Source organism: Phaethon aethereus, assembly GCF_964289735.1.
Source record: "Phaethon aethereus genome assembly, chromosome: 1".
Taxonomy (NCBI): Eukaryota; Metazoa; Chordata; class Aves; order Phaethontiformes; family Phaethontidae; genus Phaethon; species Phaethon aethereus.
The window spans coordinates 26717805-26739179 of NC_138575.1; the positions used below are offsets into that span (position 1 = coordinate 26717805).

The window sequence follows — 21375 nt, forward strand, 5'->3', positions numbered from 1 at the left end:
ACAGTGGTAAGCTAACACAGCTAAACCACATCCAGGCTCTGCAACAAAGAACTGTGTCGCACCGCGATTCTATGAGGCTGTGGACATGCCAGCAGCAAGTAACGTTCGTCCAATATTTAAAGTTATCCAGAGATATGGGCCATCTGGTTCAAGTCCCCGCCGTGCTGCAGACTTCCTGAGAGAACTTGGACAATTCGTTTGATCACCTTGTGTCTCAGTTATTCATGTGTGAAACTTCTGGACATTGCAGAGTCCTGTAAGGATTATTGTGTTGCACAGTATTAGAGGCTCAGATATGATAATATGGGTAGCACAAGCAAAAAGCAGTTTGCAGAAGCCTGGCTTGTTTTATGATCTGAGACCTGAATCCAAAGCATGTATATTTCTAGCAAACAGGAACTGCTATAAAAATTTCACTTTGGATACACTTAGATAAGGCATCCTGTCCCAGGGAACCCTGGCGTACACGCTCCTAGCTCTGACTTCTGTGGACACGCAGTGGTTTTTTGTATCCTCATGAACTTCATACCTGAACTAAATACCTTTTAAAAGCAGCTCTATTTCTCCCAGTCTCTTATAGTCAGAGTCTATATTTTTGGGTCTTGCCATTATTATCTTATTTTACTTGAAATACAAGCTAAACTGTATCCATAGTTTGGTCGCATTTTTTTCAAAGACAGACCTCAGTTTAAGTCACTTAAGTATTTTTACACACGGGTCAGGTGTTTGTTTAGACATTTGCATATCTAAGTAACTTAAACTGTGCCCACAACACACTCAAGTGAAAAAAAAGCGGTCCTGAAGATACCAAGAAATATTGGCACCACTGATGCTTTGAACTGTGAGTAAGCAGATTGCAGTGCCAGAACAAGGAACTCCCATGAAGGCTCTGGAGGAGGACACTGGTCCAGCTCACACATTATCAATTGTAGGAGCACTGTCACTGTTTGGAGAGGTGCCTAAATTATGTTTGCAAAGGAGCAATTACGTTAGATGAAACTCCATAGTGATATAAGATGTGTAGCCTAAATTAGTCCAGCTTTATCTTCTGCCTATGCTATTATTCTGAAATATCGCATGCATTTGCTAGTTGTTTCTCCCCATTTCTAAATTCTCTTTTCCAACAGGGTAAATTGCTTAAATTTCCCTTGCCTTCTGCAGATGCTTTTGCTGTCTGACATGCTGGTTGAGGGTGGCCAAGAATGAAAAAGTTCAATCTAAAGAAAAGAAAAGGAAAACTTGACACTCAGTTGTAATAATTTTCAGTATTTACACTGAAATACTTACATCCAAAATAACATACTATGTCCAAATGGAAAATTGCTTTTGATCACTGTGTGTGATATAAAGAAGAACAAAATGTTGGTATCTGACAAGATTTCTCAGCAAATAGAAAACATGAAAAAACTTTTTTATTGCGTTAAACCATGCTGCTGCAGTATAAAATAAGCATTAGATACTTTTCTGTTTACAAGTGAGTGATGAAAATTTGGGCTAGGCCTGTCCTCTCATTCCCTCAAAGGATAACATAATAATCTCATACCTTCTGGAATAACTCTAGATGATGCAAGTCTTCTATTTGAATGCAGCCAGTACCATCATTTTTTCTGGAAGATAAGCAGATCAAAAGATCCCAAGGGCTTATATCACCTATCAGGAAAGAAAAGAAGCATATTGAGAAAGAAAATATCATGTAATTCCTATTTAAACAAAAAATACTTAGAGCCAAATCCTGAGGAATAACAAACTGTTGGAGTGCTAAGTACATGAACAGCTAGAGGTGGCAGGAGGGAAAAAAGAGATATTCATTACCACACTCCAAGCTTTGGAACTACATTTAGGTATTTCACAGTTGGCACCTTCTGTTACACCTGCCTACTGATGTCCAGTCCCCTGGCGTTTGTCCTGTTTAGCATTCAGAAATGAAAAAGTTCAATAACATGGTGCTGCTTTAATTTGTTCTTTTTTCTGAACTCCCTAACATGCACACTTATAACAGATATCCACTATACGCAGTGTGATCTTCTGAGGTCTTTCATTACTGGGAAGTAAATTTTATAGGAAGTAACACTGGTCATGCTATTGCAAACAGCAGGAATTTCTAGTCTGAATTTTGGTGTAGCAGCTTCCAAAATATTAGACACTGAGCAAATAGCTAGCTTCTGAGCTAGCCCTGATGCATCCTTTCTGGGGCGAAGCTCACCTGTGAGACCATGGGGTTCTATTATCAGGAAAAAGCAACACCAGCATCAGAGGAAGCTGCTTGAAGAAGAGGCAAAACTAAATTGCACCAATAAAAACACCATTATGGATTAGAAGATACAAATAGGTCTTGACGTTTGCCCATACAGCAGCATGTGAAAATGTGTAGAAATGCCAATGGAGCTTTAAACGAGCTTGGTCAGCTCCCTCAAGTGTATAAAACCTCTCCTGTATACAGCCTTCATCATCTGCAGACAGTGGCATCTCTCAAAATATTAACAGAATTACTACATCTGTTGAGGACACCATGAATATATTCAATAAAGGGTAAACCATTTCAGTGACAGGATGGCAATTAGAAATAAAGAACTTCCAAACAGAAGAGGCAGCCAGAGAATCTGTACAGCATCCAAGGTAGAGTATAGCATCAGGTCAAAGCTCTCTGCAGGACAGCTATTTCAACAACTGCTTGGTTGGTTCTTTTTCCAAAGGTTGGGAAGATTACATGCATTTTATTCCATTTTGTGCTATTCATCTGTGATAGTTTCCACATTTTATTAGATTAACCCCTAAATTTGGCCCCACTGGTGGCCCACAGAGATATTTACTTTGGCTGATTTCCCTCTCCAAATGTAGTTTTTCCCTATCCCAATCCCAATCCTAGGTGCCAAGATGGGTGAAGATTTCACACTCAATGTACGTTAAGTACAGTAATGAACTGATCGTGCAGAATGGTTCAAGGACTATGAAAGTAACTATATACCTTTTTATGTTTATAAGCAATGTGACAAAGCTGAAGAGATGAATTTTCAGTTACGCTGCACCCATTACTGTAAAGAATTCTTCCATTTCACATTACCAGAACCAGTATTAGGGTATAAAAATAATTAAGGCATGTGAAATGTAGGAAAGACAGATTCATTATGTGCTCCTTTGTGAAAGAAACAAACAAAAAACTCCAGGTAGATAAAAATGGCACAGATAGCAAATAAATGAAACATTAAAGAAACGTATGAGCAAATATTTCATTTTAGTGCAAAAGATTGACTGTGTTAACAGCCCATTCGATGACCTCACCAGCTATGTAATTATCAGATAAGCAAGATGTTATGCCTTTGACTAGTAAACACCTTTGAATAAATCATTATAATTACATATTAAGCACAATGCCTAGCTGTGTGCAAATTGAAAGGGAGCTGGAGGGAACTCCATTTCTCAGAAGCAGTTCATTTCCTTCCCTTGTTTATTGTTACATGTCCTGGCCAGGGATGAATTTGATCCCTGACTCCAAAGAATACGCTGCACTGTGTACCATTTGCCTTTAGGACACAGCAGAGTGATCGATATAAATGTACTGAAGAGAAGAAAAGGAGAAAGGGCCCTCAGACCTAGCGTGTTTCTGAGCCAGTGCCCAGGAATTAGAACAGTTAACTGCTAGGAACAATTTTTCAGGAGGGGTTGAATGCCTGCCATTATTTGTGTTTTCTATTTGGAGTAATTAGACATCTAGCCAGTTATTTCAGAACAGAACAATCAGAACTGAAACATGTCTATTTATAGAAAACACGAGACTTCCTATTAGAAAAACAGCGTACACCTAACACTGTCTCAGATTCAGGCTGACAGAGCAGTATGACTTCTATTTAAAAGTATCAATACATTCCTCATCAACTACACCTGAAAAAATGTTCTTGGAAAACAAAAATGAGAGCGGCATGTGTTACAGCAGTTATTTAGCTCTGGAACAGACTACTCTGTGAATAGATATAGCCTAGCAACTGCCCATATCATTCCTGATCATGAGACCGTGAGTCTCTCTCCTTTCTGCAAATGTAATAATTATAAAACTATATCTCAGTCAAAAAGTGTTAGTGTTATTAATATTCCAGGAACACCAAATGGCCTAGACAAAGGATCCCAAGCTGTCAGGCACTGTATTTTAACACAGAAGATCCCTTTCACAGAAATTATTTCTAAAGTAGAGCAAGATACAACATGTGAGCTAAACATTCTACAATAAAAGAGAAAGGAAGCACAAAAGTGACAGTAATAACAAGAGTCATCTGCATGGAAAAACTTGTGTTTCAAAATGTTTTTAGAGATGTTTAATGAAGAAGCATTAGTAATGTCCATATTATTCCATCTTCAACGTACACACTGTTTTGCTGGTTTCCTGCAGACTTCACACCAGAAGCAGGCTTTGACAGGACATTTGAAGTGGAAGGTTAAAATGGATACTTCATAGCTGAACAATTTAACTACTAGCAATTTGCATGAAGCTTTTTCCACATAAGAGTCTTTGCCTACATTTACAGAAATCTTGTTCATTTTATTCAACAAACCAGTGGAGCTCAGCAAGCAGGAGCAGCAAACCAGTTAAACAGTATGAAATCCCACCTCATGGAGATAGTGTCTACTGCTTTGTATTACTTTGCATTTGGACAAGCAGAAGAGTGGTACCTTAAGATGACAATATGCAATTGTGTGTTCATCTCTTTTCTAGCATCTTTTCAAATGAAGAATTTTTTAGTTCAGCCTATTTCTTGCCTACAGAAGGAATATATATCCGCAGATTTATGTCTTTTTACACAGGCAAAGTGAGCTTAATGTTTATACGGCTTATGCTGGCAGCATGATGCGTTTATTCATCTGTCTTTTTTGTCAGACCTTCCCCTTTCTCTCCTCCAGTCTTTGTAGCCTTGTCTTGCAGTCCCATCTTAAAAAATGCTGGGGTACCTGAGATGTGTATTTCATGTTTACCTGAGAATATCGACCCCAGTTGCTAATCCAAGAATCAGCAGTACAGCATACTTTGATTCCAATCCGCTGTGACCACCTTTAATTACTGTTACTCTGCGTGAGTCAAAGGACATGCTATTCAATTCAGAGAGCAATAGGTTTCAACTGAAAATTGATATAACGTGCAAATTATAATTTTCAACAAGGTACCACTGTTGTCATTGGCTTTGACTCTGGCTTGTCACTTGGAATAATTAAAATGGTTAATGTTGAAAAATAATTTAAAAGATAATAATCTAGGGAGAAAAACAAACATGGTTTTTAGCAGCAGTGGAAATAGCAATGCAGAGACCAATAAAAACATTTAACTTTTTTCCATAAAAATATTCTGCAGAGAGTTTTTGTGTTCTGATATCATAGATCAAAGTGAGGAGAAACAAAATGAGAACTGTAGGATTTAGTGGGGTTTTAAGCCTACAGCATATACATTTTATAGACGAACTTCAAGAATTTCTGAAGGTGATGTCTAAAACGAAGTGATCTTATTCCAGCCCTTGAAATTATCATATTTTCCCCATGATCTATGACAGTGGAGTCTGGATTTTGCAGGAAAACTGTTAGATGCATGCAGCTCCATGGAGTTTTTAATCTCTGACGTGTATACACAGAAAAATATTTTTTGATTTAACCAAATCTTAAAGTTTCATCTCAATACCATAGCCTGAAATTTCATTTTTCAATGTTAAGGTCACCATCCTAAATTTTGAAATGAAAGAACTTTGAAAATCAAATACAATTGTAACCTTTTATGCTCCTCACTTAATTAATTCTGGGAGATGAAAAGGCTGGTCGGCTTTATTTTTATTTTTATTTCTGGTTAAATTGCAATTTTAGACCTGCTTGCTTCATCACCCTAAAATTAATCATTTTACAAGCACTAGAGAATAAGAAGGTGACAAGAAACAGCCAACATTTTTTTGTCAAGAACATATCACGTAAAACCAGCCTAGTTTCTTCTGACAGAGTAACTGATTTTGTGAACAAAGGAAATAGTAGCAATGAAACGGTTTTAGTTTCGTAAGTCTTTAGACACTGTTTCCACATAACATGCCTATAAGGTGAGTGCAGAGCTATTTGAAAAAAATGAAGTCTGCAGTATAAAAGTGGATTTTTTTTGTTGCAGAACCTCAAAGGATACCCCACTGTATATTCAGTTCTGTTCAAATTTTTCAGTAACAAATTGCATGATGGAATAGCAGGTGCATTTATAAACAGCAAATGAAACCAAGTTGTGGGGAAGTATAAGCACTTTGGAAGACATGATCAGAATTCAAAATAATTTTGATAAATGGTCCAAATTCAATCTGAGGAAATTCAAAACAAGTTAAAAGTGCCATAATTCAGAAGGAGAAATCAGATGGATGGATACAATTGACCAGAGAGCGCTGTTGCAGAAAAGGACCAGATTCATAAACTGCGTACGAATTAACAATAGAATACTGTTGCAAAAAAACCTCACCACAAATATAAATAACTTCTGAGGTGTTGGCAAAGATTTATTGGTGCTGAAAGAGTTGAATCCTCCCCTTTAGAATTGCAGTTTGAATTTATTCCATGTCAATTCCTCACAGAATTCTAAACAATAGGGTCTATTTCATTATAATCATAACTCTGCAGAAATTAAGAATTGTAACCAAAGCTGTTTATGAGTGTTACATACAAGGAAGAGTGTGTAATCCTTCTGTTGCTGTTGGTCATACCTCACCGGTAGCACCACTTCCCAGTTTTGGAAAACGCGGTTTCAGAAGAGGTTTACAAGGAGGTGGGTTTTCAGAGACCTTGTACCGGGTCTGACTGCGATGGAGCTCACGCTCTTCCGAGCAGCCCACACAGTGCTGTCTTCGATGTGCTACCGAACCGGTGTTCGTAACGCACCAACGTTTTAGCTACTGCTGAAGAGTGCTTGCACAGCGCCGGCGCCTTCTCCGTGTCTCACTGACCTGCAGCGAGGAGGCTGGGGTGGGCAAGAGCCTCGGAGGGGACACAGCCGGGACAGCTGACCCCAAGTGACCAAAGGGATTTTCCAGACCATATGACGTCATGCTCAGCGTATAAAGCTGGGGGAAGAAGGAGGAAGGGTGGAACATTTGGAGCGACGGTGTTTGCCTTCCCAAGTCACCGTTAGGTGTGATGGAGCCCTGCTTTCCTGGACATGGCTGAACGCCTGCCTGCCCATGGGAAGTGGTGAATGGATTCCTTGTTTTTCTTGTGTGCGCGGCTTTTGCTTTACCTATTAAACTGTCTTTATCTCAACCCACCAGTTTTCTCACTTTTACCCTTCCAATTCCCTCCCCCATCCCACTGTGAGGGAGTGAGTGGGGGGCTGCGTGGTGCTTAAACCGCATTGGTTAAACCGCAACACCATAGAATACATTTGTACCCATCCAAAATCAATTGTCCTCTTTAATCACTGGAGCCAGGATACAAAGTAAACACTTTAATTTGCAGCAAAGATTATATGAAGAAAAGTTTCTAAGCACAAGGATTAAATATTGGACTACATGGCTTTAAGGACGCTACAGAACCCCTGCCAAGGGACATCCTGAGATTTGTACATGATGGGATTTTTTTGAAAGAAATTCCCTTCAACTCTACTTGAAACTTATTTCCAGGCACCTCTGAGCTGCTTGATGTGAAAAGAAGATTTTGGGGAAAAGGTATTGTTTAGGTACTGGCGCATAAAAACTGTATTCAGATATACTTTTAACATGTTGTAATCATGATCTGTAAAAAAACACATGATGAATGTAAGTTTTAGCTTCATGAATCATGAGTCTCCATCATCTGCAAGGAAGAAAAAACGTTGAACTCCTCTGGTCCTGCAGGGTAATGGAGTGAACGCATTGAACCAAGCTTGGTGAGGAGGCACATATTTATGGAAGTAGCTGCTTATGCACAAATCGACTTTAAACAAGACAGAGGAATATGTTTTACAAAGCAGGCTTCATCCCTGCCATGTAGTCCATTTATAGGAGCCAATAGTCTGTTAGTCAAGAGTTTAGAGTGGAAGAACTACCAGCTGTCTGAAAGAGAGAACTACTGCCCCACTGCCTGGCTCTGGACTCTGGGCTGGATTTTATGCCCCTCGGCATCTCAGAGGGCAGCAGCATCAGGCAGGCTGTGTGATGGGGTTTAGGGACGTGGGAATTCCACACCTCTGAAGATCTGAGCTTCACTGATAACGCTCCAGGGAAAAATATCCTTTGAAGCCTATTTCTGGTTATGGCAGCTTGGCTGCCTCACTTGTGCAAAGATCAGAATGCCACTTGTTGGACTGAATCCTTTCTCTTTGTTAATGATACAGCCTTTTACAAGTTTTTGATATCACTGTTTCATTTGTAGGGCTTTCCTTAAAAGAATGTCTCATATCTAGGTGCGCAGGAATTTTCGCGTTAAAAAAGTAGTTATTAGAAGTAGTTTAATTTTTCTTTTGGCGTGGCTCTTAATAGTCGTGAACTATCACCAATTTGAACTTACTATGGCAACAATGAAGAAATGATCACTCTGCTGAGTGAAGACAGCATAGGAAAAGATGGCAAGGTTTCTGATATTTTCTGAACCATTCTGGAAAGCAGCTGCTCACCTGTCCATGTGCAAACCTTTTGCTGTTTGACACAGCATGCTCCATGCTATTTGTTGAGACTGACTGTACACTGCCACAGTGCACAGTCCAGTCCAGTCCAGTAATCACTTGCTTAACCAGACAAATTAGGCTGAAATCTTTTGGCACCTTAATTGCAGTGTAGTATTATAAGTGTTAAAAAAAAAAAAAAATCCACCCTATGTGTGGGGCTGAGGTTGCTGGACGTGGTCAATTCATTCACAAAATACTTCATACGGTTGCTGTATGGCTGCCAGGGAAAGGCTGCAGGAATCCTGAGGACAGTCACTAGTCACCCTCCTTGAGGGTGATCAGGGTTTTATTTTGGCTCAGTTACCCCATAACTAAAAGGATCTGAAGCGCCAAGGGAAGCATTCTTTGGGGAGGAGAGGCTGGCATGAACCAAGTGGAACCAGCCTAATTCCCAGGACAGCTCATCTGTCCCTGAAGAGCTTAGCACAAGACATTGCCCTGTGCTCAAGAATTAATGCAGAGTCACATCTGAGTTCAGCATTTGGGGAATAAAATAACCATTTGAAGTCCTATCGCAGTGCCTCAGCCATAAAAACAGGGTAATGTTTGACTATTCTGTATCTCTTCTGCAAATACTGTGGAGAGATATTAGGTCTAACTACAAATGGGGAGGCATAATGTTTCCATATTTGTCTGAAAAAAAGGAGAGAGTTATTTTATTGCTGTTTCCTTAAATCAGGAAGGACCAGGCTGCAAGGCTGCACCAGGCTGCAAGGATGCTTTTCTAGTCAATCCAAAGCAGAATTTTAAAAGTACAAAAATAAATGGGTGTAACAAGCCAAGAGCTACCAGTTTCTCCCAGAACTCTTCTCAAATTTCAGGATATTTTCCTTTTTCTACCTGGTCTCAGACTCTAAAACTGCTTTGGACCTACCTACCAAGTCAACCAGTTAATATCTTCCTACTGGAGTAACTGATAATACAAGGCAGATAACTTTCTCTAAAAGAAGCAAAAGAAATCTATTACAAGCACAAATACAAGAATGGAGAAGAGACAGGACAATTCTTTCTCCATTTATATCACATTCAGTCATGCAACAGATTAACAATCCTTTCTTCAATCAACAAATTACCCTTCTATAAGAGACAATCATGAAAGAATTTGCAGACCTGCAGCAAATGATTTAAAGCAGTGTTTTTCAATTTGCAAATAACTGATTGTCTGCACGACAACAAAAAGCAGTGCACAAAAAACCTGTATTATTATTATTATTAAACTATATCCACATATTTTTCTGTGCAACCAAAGAATGAGCAGAATACTGTAAATAAAAATAACTAAAACACATTCAAAAATTACACTAGTCTGACACAGGGAGAAGAGTACTGCAGTATGTAAGGCAAGTGCATTGGATGGTTCTTAGTTTACTAGGGAGAGGCTGTGTCAGGCTAAGAATAATTCTCCACTGAGTTGTATTACAGATTGTAACTCTAACAACCTGTGTTTTTTATCATGGCATCATCTGTCAACTCCAGTTATGAAAATATGCTGTCAAAATACTTTCTGAGCTACAGTAGAGTTCAACAGCAAACAAAAGGAAAATATGTAGTCGTGACCCAATGGCACACACATCAGGGCAATTCAAACACTCAAGCCTGTTATTTCACTTCTGTGCTTATAGACTGTGCTTTGGATGAATATTCAGATTACTCTGGTATGCTCTCCACACATGGGTACATTCTGCATAGCAAGCCTCAGTGAAACCAAAAGCATCTAGTAAGCCAATATGGTGTGCTCTACTTGCATGCAAGCTAAAAAGTTTACATCCCTAGTTGCTCCCAAATGTTGGAATTCTTACTCTATATGTATTTAATACACCAAGTAGGCTACCACAGTCAAAGCTGATAGATATGTTTCTCACTTGCACAAGAAAGACTTGTGGGACTGAGATCTAACCTTCTCTGGGATGGAGGTACTTGGTACCTAGTTAAAGCACAGAGCTGTCAGAGATCTGCCAAAGCTCAGCTAATCCATCTGTATGGGTGCTTCCTCACCTGCTGTGAAAGTGGAGAAGGAAACTGTCTGACAGAAAAGCCAGACTGAGAGATATTAGAGACAGGCTACTGACAATGGACTGGGGTGAAGAACCAGGTGAAAACTGGAAAGAGAAGATGTGCATGTGGAGAGGAGAAGAGTCATGCAGTTAAGACATGTAGGGATCAGACGGGGGGGAAGAAGGGGAGGGCAACTCTATAGTTAAGGAAATTATTGTCCATATGCTCCATCTGTCATAGGCATTGGAAAATTTGCAATGATGTCCCTGTCCTGGTAGCAGGGTTTGGAGCTGGCCATGAGAGGTGGCAGTGCATCATGCATGGATCACAGAAAAGAAATCAAAGTATTACCAGATTTTCATGCGTGCATCCCACTGAGGATCACTGCTTCATGCGATAAGGAAGAGGGCGCTTGGGTCTCCAAGCCTCAGCGGAGAGGGAAGAATAGCTCCACCCTGCTCTGTGCCAAGGAAGAAGACTCTGCCTGACACAGTTGCCTTTGGACAACCCTCACTGCTATGTGATCCAAGTTACTCTGATAACTCTTGGGACTATACCCAGGAAAGACCTTTGTATCCCTGTTCCATGCACCCTGAGGCAAAGTCATGTGAAAAAGCAGCATGCAGTCATGAAGTGGAAGGATTATCATGAGCCAGTGAGTCAAATCAAAGTTGAAAAGAGGGCATGTCGCAGCTTTTGAGTACCTAACTGTGTGCTGCTTGTGTGCATATATGCCCGCACTTGTCTGATATTCACAAGGTTCTTCAAGATCTCCCACAGTTTATTCTAAAGTTATTTTATTTAAACTTCAGATAACATAAAGAAAAGTAGCAGTTTAAACCTGTGAGGTAGACATCTTTGTCACTCACAGAGTAGAGTGGCAAAAGAAGGGAAACAAACACATGCAACAACGAAGACACGCTGAGGACAGGAAAACCTCTTGGCTAGATACAGAGTTGTAAGAGGAAAAACTGATAGGCAATTTATGAAAAATCACCAGGATTCAAAAATTTTATTACAGAAACTTCTACTAAAATTCCAATTATTTTGGCAGGGGTGGGGGAAAGGAAATTCAGTCAGGCCTGAAGCTCTGTCATTTTACTGGGAGAAACTCAGAGGAACACGGGTTATGGTTTTCAGACCCATGCCTTTGTTGCTGAATAAGCAGTTTAGGAGCACTGTGATTGCTGGTTCTGTAATAAAAACCTCATCTACAGATAGCCAAACAATTCTGAAGACCAACTCGAGTGCTTACGGGTAAGGATGAGGGGGAAGGTCAATGAGGCAGATATCCTGCTGGGAGTCTGTTATAGACCACCCAACCAGGATGAAGAGGCAGATGAGACATTCTATAAGCGACTGGCAGAAGTCTCGCAATCGCTGGCCCTTGTTCTTGTAGGGGACTTCAATCTACCAGACATCTGCTGGAAGTATAACACAGCAGAGAGGAAACAGTCTAAGAGGTTCCTTGAGTGTGTGGAGGATAACTTCCTGACACAGCTCGTGAGTGAGCCCACCAGGGGAGGTGCCTCGCTTGACCTGCTGTTTACAAACAGAGAAGGACTGGTGAGAGATGTGGTGGTCGGAGGCCGTCTTGGTCTTAGCGACCATGACATGACAGAATCATCAATTCTGAGTGAAGTAAGGAGGGGGTCAGCAAAACTGCTACCATGGACTTTTGGAGGGCAGACTTCAGCCTGTTCAGGTCACTGTTTGAGAGGGTCCCTTTGGAGACCATCCTGAAGGGCAAAAGGGTCCAGGAAGGCTGGACAGCCTTCAAGAAGGAAATCTTAAAGGCGCAGGAGCAAACGGTCCCCATGTGCCGTAAGAAGAGTTGGTGGTGAAGATGACTGGCCTGGCTGAACAGGGAGATTTTGCTGGGACTCAGGGAAAAGAGTTGAGTTTATCACCTCTGGAAGAAGGGGCAGGCAACTCACGAAGAGTACAAGGATCTCGTTAGGTCAAGCAGGGACAAAATTAGAAAGGCAAAAGCCCAGCTAGAGCTCAATCTGGCCACAGTCATAAAGGATAACAAAAAATGCTTCTACAAATATATTAACAACAAAAAGAGAGGCAAGGAGAATCTCCATCCCTTACTGGATATGGCGGGGAACATTGTCTCCAAGGATGAGGACAAGGTTGAGGTACTTAATGCCTTCTTTGCCTCAGGCTTTAATAGCCAGTCCAGGTATCCTCCGGGTATTCAGCCCCCTGAGCTGGAAGACAGGGATGGAGAGCACAATAAACTCCTCTTAATCCAGCAGGAAACAGTTAAGAACCTACTATGCCACCTGGACACCCACAAGATTATGGGGCCTGATAGGATCCACCCAAGAGTACTGAGGGAGCTGGCGGAGGAGCTTGCCAAGCCACTCTCCACCATTTATCAGCAGTCCTGGTTAACAGGGCAGGTCCCAGATGACTGGAGATGGGCCAATGTGATGCCCATCTACAAGAAACACTGGAAGGAGGATCCTGGGAACTACAGGCCTGTCAGCCAGACCTCCATACTGGGGAAGATCATGGAGCGGTTCATCTTGAGAGTGTTCACGGGGCATGTGCAGGACAACCAAGGGATCAGGCCCAGCCAGCACAGGTTCATGAAGGGCAGGTCCTCCTTGACCAATCTGATCTCCTTCTGTGACCAGGGGACCCGCCTAGTGGATGAGGGAAAGGCTGTGGATGTTGTCTGCCTGGACTTCAGTAAAGCCTTTGACAGCGTCTCCCACAGCATTCTCCTGGAGAAACTGGTGGCTCGTGGCTTAGAGAGGTATGATCTTCGCTGGGTAAAGAACTGGCTGGAGGGCCGAGCCCAGAGAGTTGTGGTGAATGACGTTAAATCCGGCTGGTGGCCGGTCACAAGCGGTGTTCCCCAGGGCTCAGTTTTGGGGCTGGTCTTGTTCAATATCTTTATTGATGATCTGGATGAGGGGATCGTGTGCTCCCTCAGCAAGTTTGCAGATGACACCAAGCTGGGTGGGATTGTTGATCTGCTGGAGGGTAGGAGGGCTCTGCAGAGGAATCTGGACAGGCTGGATCAATGGGCAGAGGCCAACTGTATGAGGTTTAATAAAGCCAAGTGCCAGGTTCTGCACTTTGGCCACCACAACCCCATGCAACGCTACAGGCTTGGGGAGGAGTGGCTGGAGAGCAGCCCGGTGGAAAAGGACCTGGGGGTGCTGGTTGACAGCCGGCTGAATATGAGCCAACAGTGTGCCCAGGTGGCCAAGAAGGCCAACAGTATCCTGGCCTGTATCAGAAATAGTGTGGCCAGCAGGAGTAGGGAAGTGATTGTGCCCCTTGTGCACCCTTGTATTTGGCAGTGGTGAGGCCGCAGCTCGAATCCTGTGTTCAGTTTTGGGCCCTTCACTACAAGAAGGACGTTGAGGTGCTGGAGCGTGTCCAGAGAAGGGCAAGGAAGCTGGTGAGGGTTCTGGAGAACAAGTCTCATGACGAGCGGATGAGGGAACTGGGATTGCTTAATCTGGAGGAGGCTGAGGGGAGACCTCATCGCTCTCTAAAACAACTACGTGAAAGGGGGTTGTGGCGACGCGAGTGTTGGTCTCTTCTCCCAAGCAACTAGTGAGAGGACAAGAGGAAATGGCCTCAAGTTGCACCAGGAGAGGTTTAGATTGGATATTAGGAAAAATTTCTTTACTGAGAGAGTGGTCAAGCATTGGAACAGGCAGCCCAGGGAGGTGGTGGAGTCACCATCACTGGAAGTATTCAAAAAACCTGTGGATGTGGTGCTTTGGGACATGGTTTAGGGGACATGGTGGAGTTGGGTTAAGAGTTGGACTTGATAATCTCAAACGTTCTTTCCAGCCTTAATGATTGTGTGATTCTGTGAACTGCGACTGGTGGGCAAACCCAAATAGCACCCTGCTCCAGCTGCTCCCAGGGACATCGCAGGAGAAGGATCTGCCCACAAAACACTCTTCTCACTTATGCACATGCACAGGCATGTGCACATACACACATGAAGGAGCCCAGAGGCACAACACTGGGTGAGGGAACCCCAACAACTGTGTCAGAGAGACACAAGCCCCTGTCCTAGTCATCCCCCGCTGGCCCAGGGGAGACTCCGCCCCAGTGGCCATCACGATGAGTGAACAGGAGCCCCAAAGCAAAAACCTTGTGGACTTGGAGAGTGGGGGGAAGCACATTGCCTAAGGGTTTGGGACCTGTTAAAAGGTGCAGGGTAAAAGCATTTCCAAATTGCTTATTACAAGCTGTTTAGAGGAGGAACCAAAGGTAGAGAAAAGGAGGTATCAAGGTAGTTTGGAGAGGAACAAGCATGTAAAAAACAGATGAATAATGGGATAAAAAGGGATTTCCATGTCTAAGCAGTGGGCTGGTTGCTACTCCTGGCCAGCCATGTCCTGCACCTGGTCAGGGCAGTCTGTCCTGTCCTCTCATTAAACCTTATTGCCAACACTTTTCCCGGCTGTGGGGCTCTCCCACGTGTGTGTGCATGTGTGTATGTGTCTGGGGCTCTAAGCGCAGCCCCTGGAACTGGACCAGGGCTTGTAGGCCCGTGTGTCCATGGTGGCAGCAGCTGGAGCATGTGTGCGAGTGTGTGTGTGAGAGCTGGAGAGTGGATGAGGGTGTAGGCACTGTTCGTGTTTGTGTGAGTGTGGAGTGTGTTACCTGTGTGGCTGGCTGTGTGTGGGTGTGTGTGGCGTGTAAAGGGGCGTGTGTGTGCTGGGGGCAGCCTCGATGCTGGCTGGACTCAGGAGCACACTACGTCAGCATTGCCTCTGTTGGGCTGCTGGATTTGGCGATCCCTAACTTGGATGAGTGTGTTCACAGGAGTTACAACAAAAATAAGAGGTACTCAGGCATCTTCCCCACTAGACTATGACCAAGCCTGCCGATCCTGCTACTCTTACAAGGCACAATCTGGGTGTTTAGAGACGTACACGCAACATATGGAAAGAGCCAGAGGCTGAAAGAAAGATTCAGTCGGGAATTCAATGGGTAAGCAGTGCCTGAGGAGAACTTCTACTCAAGGAAACCAAACTGCCAGTTTGAGTACACTTTTGTCCTGGTTTCAGCCAGGGTAGAGTTAATTTTCTTCATAGAAGCTAGTGTGAGGCTGTGTTTTGGATTTGGAATAAGAAAATGTTGATAAGGTGCTGATGTTTTGAGTTGTTGCTAAGTAGTCAAGGACTGTCCAGCTTCTCGTGCTGGGCTGCCAGCAAGAAGGCTGGGGGTGCACGGGGAGCTGGGAGGGGACACAGCCAGGACAGCTGACCCAGGCTGGTCAAAGGGATATTCCATACCATATGACATCATGCCCAGTATATAAAGCTGGGATGAAGAAGGAAGGGGTGGAGGGACATTAGGAGTGATAGTGTCTGTCTCCCCAAGAAACCATCACACGTGATGCAGCCCTGCTTCCCTGGAAATAGCTGAACCTCTGCCTGCCCATGGGGAGTGGTGAATGGATTCCTTGTTTTGCTCTGCTTGTGTGCGCGGCTTTTGCTTTACCTGTTAAACTGTCTTTATCTCAAACCATGAGTTTTCTCACTTTTACTCTTCCGATTCTCGCCCCTGTCCCAGCATGGGGGAGTGAGCGAGTGGCTGTGTGGTGCTTAGTCGCTGGCTGGGGCTAAACCACGACGGCTTTCCATCCTGCCTTTCAGCCCAACCTTTCTACTACTCCCACACTTTGCAACAGGACTGAAAACATAGGAACCTGAGCTGAAAAGCCCTCTGAATGACAGCACTAATAAGAATTCATCATTTACTTTAAAGGGCAGAAACTGTGCTAGAGCTAAGAAAACAGCCTCTTCCCTTCTATGGATATAGAGGAGCCTCAGGATAAGCAGCTAAGGAGTCGATGGGTTCATTTGTCTTAATGTCCTGTCTCGTTCTAATTACAATGAATTAGTATCATAATTACAATGTTAAAAGTATGGTGTTTGTTCACCTATGTAAGAAACAGACACATATTTTAAAGTCCAAATGGCACCCCATGATCACTGCATTTACAGCACTCAGGCATCCTATGCCAACACTAATTAATGTGTCAGACTCCTTCATATCCAAGAGGCAGGAAACAATCAGAATACTGAAAAAGAGAAGCTTGGGAATAGAGGCAATGGCTAAACTAAACAGTGTCAGGACACAAGCTCAACCACTGGCCTGCAATCATCCGCTGTGTTTGTTTTCTTCTCCCTGGGTGGCCATGCAATGCCCCACAAGACAGCTCAAGCCAGTGACAGTTCCTAAAACTCAAAGAGCAGGCCACCCTCAGTCAAGGGAAAAGAGTTTAGATACAAGGACATGAACCACACTGCATCACTTGTCCTCAGGACTAGAGAATTGACCCATTTTATTTATGAGTTAGACAAAACCACAGAAGACAGTGATGCAATAATTAAGTCATGGCTAATGTAAGGGAGATTTCCAACTGTACCCCACAGATATTGTTTTCTGTGTAGAACCCTATGCTACCTTTCAACTCTACTCACCTGGCATGCCATGGGGTATTGAAAGTTGGTGATATAGACATCATGATGACTACCATGTAGAGCATCCATGGAACATGGACTCTAAAGCAGACATTAAAATTATCTCTGAAACATTTTAAAGAAACGTAGGGTCAGACCTCTCACTTTTGAAGGTCAACAGACACCCCCACACTGTTAGATTTACAAAAAATGTGTACTGTAATGTCTGGGTTGTAAATCAGATGTGTCATGGAGCTGGGTAGAGAAGAAAAAAACCTGCTCCTACCTCACACATCATCCTGTCCTAAGAAAGGCAACCTAACTAACTGGTCTACAGCGGTCTTCTGTGCTAGTATTTTCTTTCTTTCTATTCTTAAAGTTTTCTCCAAAGGTCCTCTAACCTTTTCTAAAGCCATAGCACATCATTCTAAGGGGAAATGGGGTTAACATGTACCACACTCTATGTATTTAAAGTCCTTGTCTTCAGCCTACTCTTTACAGAAAATTACCTCAATTATTTTTTGTTGAAGACTGACTTCAGTACAGGTCCCAGTAATGCTTAGCCTCACTGTGGCTGTGAAAACTGGAATGAGGACTTTTATTTGAGAGGGTTGCTGAAGCCAGATGGAAAATAAAAAATATGCCTAATTCCCATTTAGACAGACAAATACTTCTTGATTTGGTCCAAAATAGCTAGGTCTTGTTCTTATTTTGTTTATCAGTCTGTTTAACAACGTACTTCAGTATGCTGATAGGTTTTCTATTTTATCTATTTTCTATTTTCTATCTATTTTCTATTTTATTCTATTTTATCTCTTGTAAAAAAGAAAAAAAAAGAATTGTATCAAACAGTAGTTTTCTTCCAAATAAAGAAAAAATGGTTTTGTCTTATCTTACTTATCTTACCAAAAGTCATTTTTCAAAAAAACAATCAAGTGAGCTGTATTCTAACTGTCAGATCTAAAATATCTGTGATTCTACCAGGTTCATCTTGTATTTACACAATTCAGAAGAAAACTCAGTATATTTTATGTACATACACACTTTTAGTATTTGCTATAAATTAAAAATGAAACTCCTTTTTACAACTAAATGTTTATTTTGGAAAGCATTACCACAAATGTCAGAAATTCATTACAACAAAGATCTTGTTATAGAAACACTTCATGACTTGAATAATCTGCGTCAAACTTTCCAAAATGTATACCACTCAGCTCTTCTGTCCTTCTCTCTATCAAGGTCTGAATATGTCTTAGTTATATGAGACACCACTGAGGAGATATGTTAAGACTAAATTTTTTTCATCTTGCTACCAGTTAAGGTTGCTCAAATCCTATTCCTTTGTTACTTTTTAATCCAAATCCCTTCCATGTTTTGCCCTTCTGTTGTGAAGAATGGACATTGTTTTGTAAGGAAACACACCTGCCAAAAATGATAGAAATTAATTATATATGCATTTTTTCCTTTCTAATCAAAGAGTGTCACTTATAGTAATAATTTTCTGTATGAAATAATTTTTTTCAGAAATCTGAAAGCTCTCATGACCAACTTGAAACTGAGGGATAGTTAGTTTTGGTTTCTGAGTACGTCAGAGAAGCTTCCTTTCTCCTCAACATCTGTGCAAACTAGGATTACCTCCAAATGGAAAACCTCAGGGGCCAAATAAAAGAATATTCAATATTACATTGAAAAATCAACTTTGAGGGAGCATAATGAACATCAGAAGGATAGAATAATCATTCCTCTCATGAAGGAAAGGTTCCCATTTGATGTAAAATAAGCCAATGTAACAACAATATGGTGCGTGAAATTTTCAGAAACATGTTCTAACCCGTGGGTGGCTACTGCACTTTTGATGTCTGTGGCATTTTGAGGATGCAGCATTCAAAAGAGCTGTCAGCTGAAAGTGGATGCAGCTGGAGAAAGCTGGAATTTGAACCTAGGAATGGAGTGGGCTGGCTGCAAATTACAACGAAGACCCACACAGCTTATTAGCTTTCTGCTATCTGAACCAATAAGAGTCATGGTAGCTAAATTAAAAAAAAAAAAAATCGGTTTGGTTTCAATGGTATATAATACCTCTACCTAAAATGGGAGCACAATGATGAAAGGCACCACAATTCTCACAGCTGACTGGGGCTCAGAGCCAGTGAGTGCATCAAAAAGGGTGCATAGCTTCCAGCAGCCGAAACACCAGGCAACGCTAATGCAACTGTCCCTTAGACAGAGTGCTCTGGCAGGACTGCTACAGTCTTCTGGCTAGACTTACTGTCATTCTTGCAGCACCTATATTACTGGATAATCATCTGACATTTACAAACAGACATATATATTTATACACCAGAGTCTCTGCTTGAACCCCATCAGAGCCAGGATTCATTTCTTAAATGGAAGCATTTTAAAAGTACTTGAATAAACAATTATCTGCTGTTACCTTCTAATCCCATAGGCTACATTTACAAAACATTGCCTTGAGCTCTTTTACAGGATTTGCATGTTACTAGCATATTATAGAGCTTGTATACTTACACCTTAATCCCTTGTATTTATTTAATCTCAGTGCACTCGCACGTTGTTGCTTTCCTTTGGTCAGCGTGTATATCTGCCTGGACACTGGTGTTTTTCAGATTCTATTAACATGACATAATTTATTCCAGCAAAGTTTTAATTTTAACTCAGTGTGCAATATTTTAATTATTGTAAATTCTAAGTCAGCACAATAAATACCACTCTCCCCTGGACTGTATGTTCTGTTTATATGACTAAAAAGATGATTTGAAGAAAGGTATGTTTGGTAACCTTATGACTAAATGCTGTATTTTGGATTTAATTTGACACAGTTCAATGTCCTTATTCTTTTGTTAGAAACAAATAAAGAATATCCCTTTCTCAAGAAAGGGAAAAACCCACTTTAAATAAGGTTTTTAGCACAATTCTAGAGAGCGTTTATTTTAGTTATACAAAGAAATAGTTTCTGTGCTTTTCTGCTAGAAAACATGAATATGTTCTGCTAATAATTAGGAAGGAGAATACATATTGTTCAGAAAAATGTATGATGCGTTTAGATTTTCTAACAAGAAACCACAGCATCACATTAGAGAACAGAATTTATTTGGGTATGTCAGAAACAGATCTGTCTTGTACTGAAAACAATGATGTCTGTGGTATGAGATTAGGCATCCACTTTCAACTAGTTCGCAAATACCAAGGCTTAATTGCTAAAAGCAAAATTAAAAAGTGATCAGGACAGTGTATGTTTCTGGTATACATTTTTCTCCTAAAACTGCAGGAACTTTCATTTTAAAGAAGCAGAACAAATTTAACAAACATTAAGTATGCTTGTAACTCAGTATACTCTGAGGATCACATTTCTACCTATTCAGGTTGTTTAGGAAGTTCCTTGCTTAAAAACATACAAAAAGAATGCTTCTGAAATGTATGTTTTACTTGTCAAAACTTTGCCCAGGACTCACATGACATATTTTGCATTAGGAAACCAAGCAGTTTTGTATATTGTCAGCTATATATTTGTTCCAACAGTTAACCAAAATGATTTTTGGAAGAGAAGTTACATCTGCTGGATTTGAAGATATACACATATTTGTATTGTAACCCACAAAATACTTCTGTGGCTAGCCTCACCATTATTATTTTGCATAATATTTTAAATTACTTACTTATGATAGAATGATCCTGTGCTTTTGCTGGCATGCTAGGATCCGCAGTCCTGCTTATTTAACCTTACCTCCACAGGGTTGTTTACACTTTCAGAACCTGATTTCAATTTACTTTAATTTTCTCAGAGCCTTTTGTATTTATAAAAGCTGAGCATCTAGTGACCTCTCTATTTCTGACATTTCCTTTACTCTCTACTATGAAAAAGAACAAAAACCCCAGTGTCCCATTTCTGTTCCAAAAAAACTAAACTGCTTCCTTCAGTGGGTTGGCCCTTGTAATTGAAAATGGCAACCAGATGTTTACAGAACACACCAGCAATTTTTCTTGAGGCCTTTAGTCTTTATAATTGTTTGCTAAAGTTAGTTTGATTTCATGGAAACTTGTCTGAGGCTGTAACAAATAGCAAGCAGGTTCTCCTTATAACTGTATTCCGAACAATTAAGAATAAAAGAATGAAATAAAAAAGTGAAGTTAGAACTAATGCTACCTATTGCTGCTAATGTATTTCAAACTCCATAGAAAACCACTCATTAAAGGAGGAAATTTTGTTCTCCTAGTACTGATTTTTACATGCCATCCCATGAAAGCCATCCCTTTTTCAGAGTATGT

At 41.3% G+C, this 21375-nt stretch overlaps 1 protein-coding gene across 1 annotated transcript in view; it reads right to left on the reverse strand.

Annotated features, from left to right (window-relative positions):
* CPED1 (cadherin like and PC-esterase domain containing 1) overlaps positions 1–21375 on the reverse strand; it is a gene marked incomplete at both ends in the record, with an annotated part of 151506 nt that overhangs the window by 111276 nt on the left and 18855 nt on the right. The window contains one exon of the mRNA XM_082010853.1: positions 1544–1650. Within this exon, the coding sequence (XP_081866979.1) occupies positions 1544–1650 (107 nt within the window). The remainder of the gene's footprint in view (positions 1–1543; positions 1651–21375) is intronic.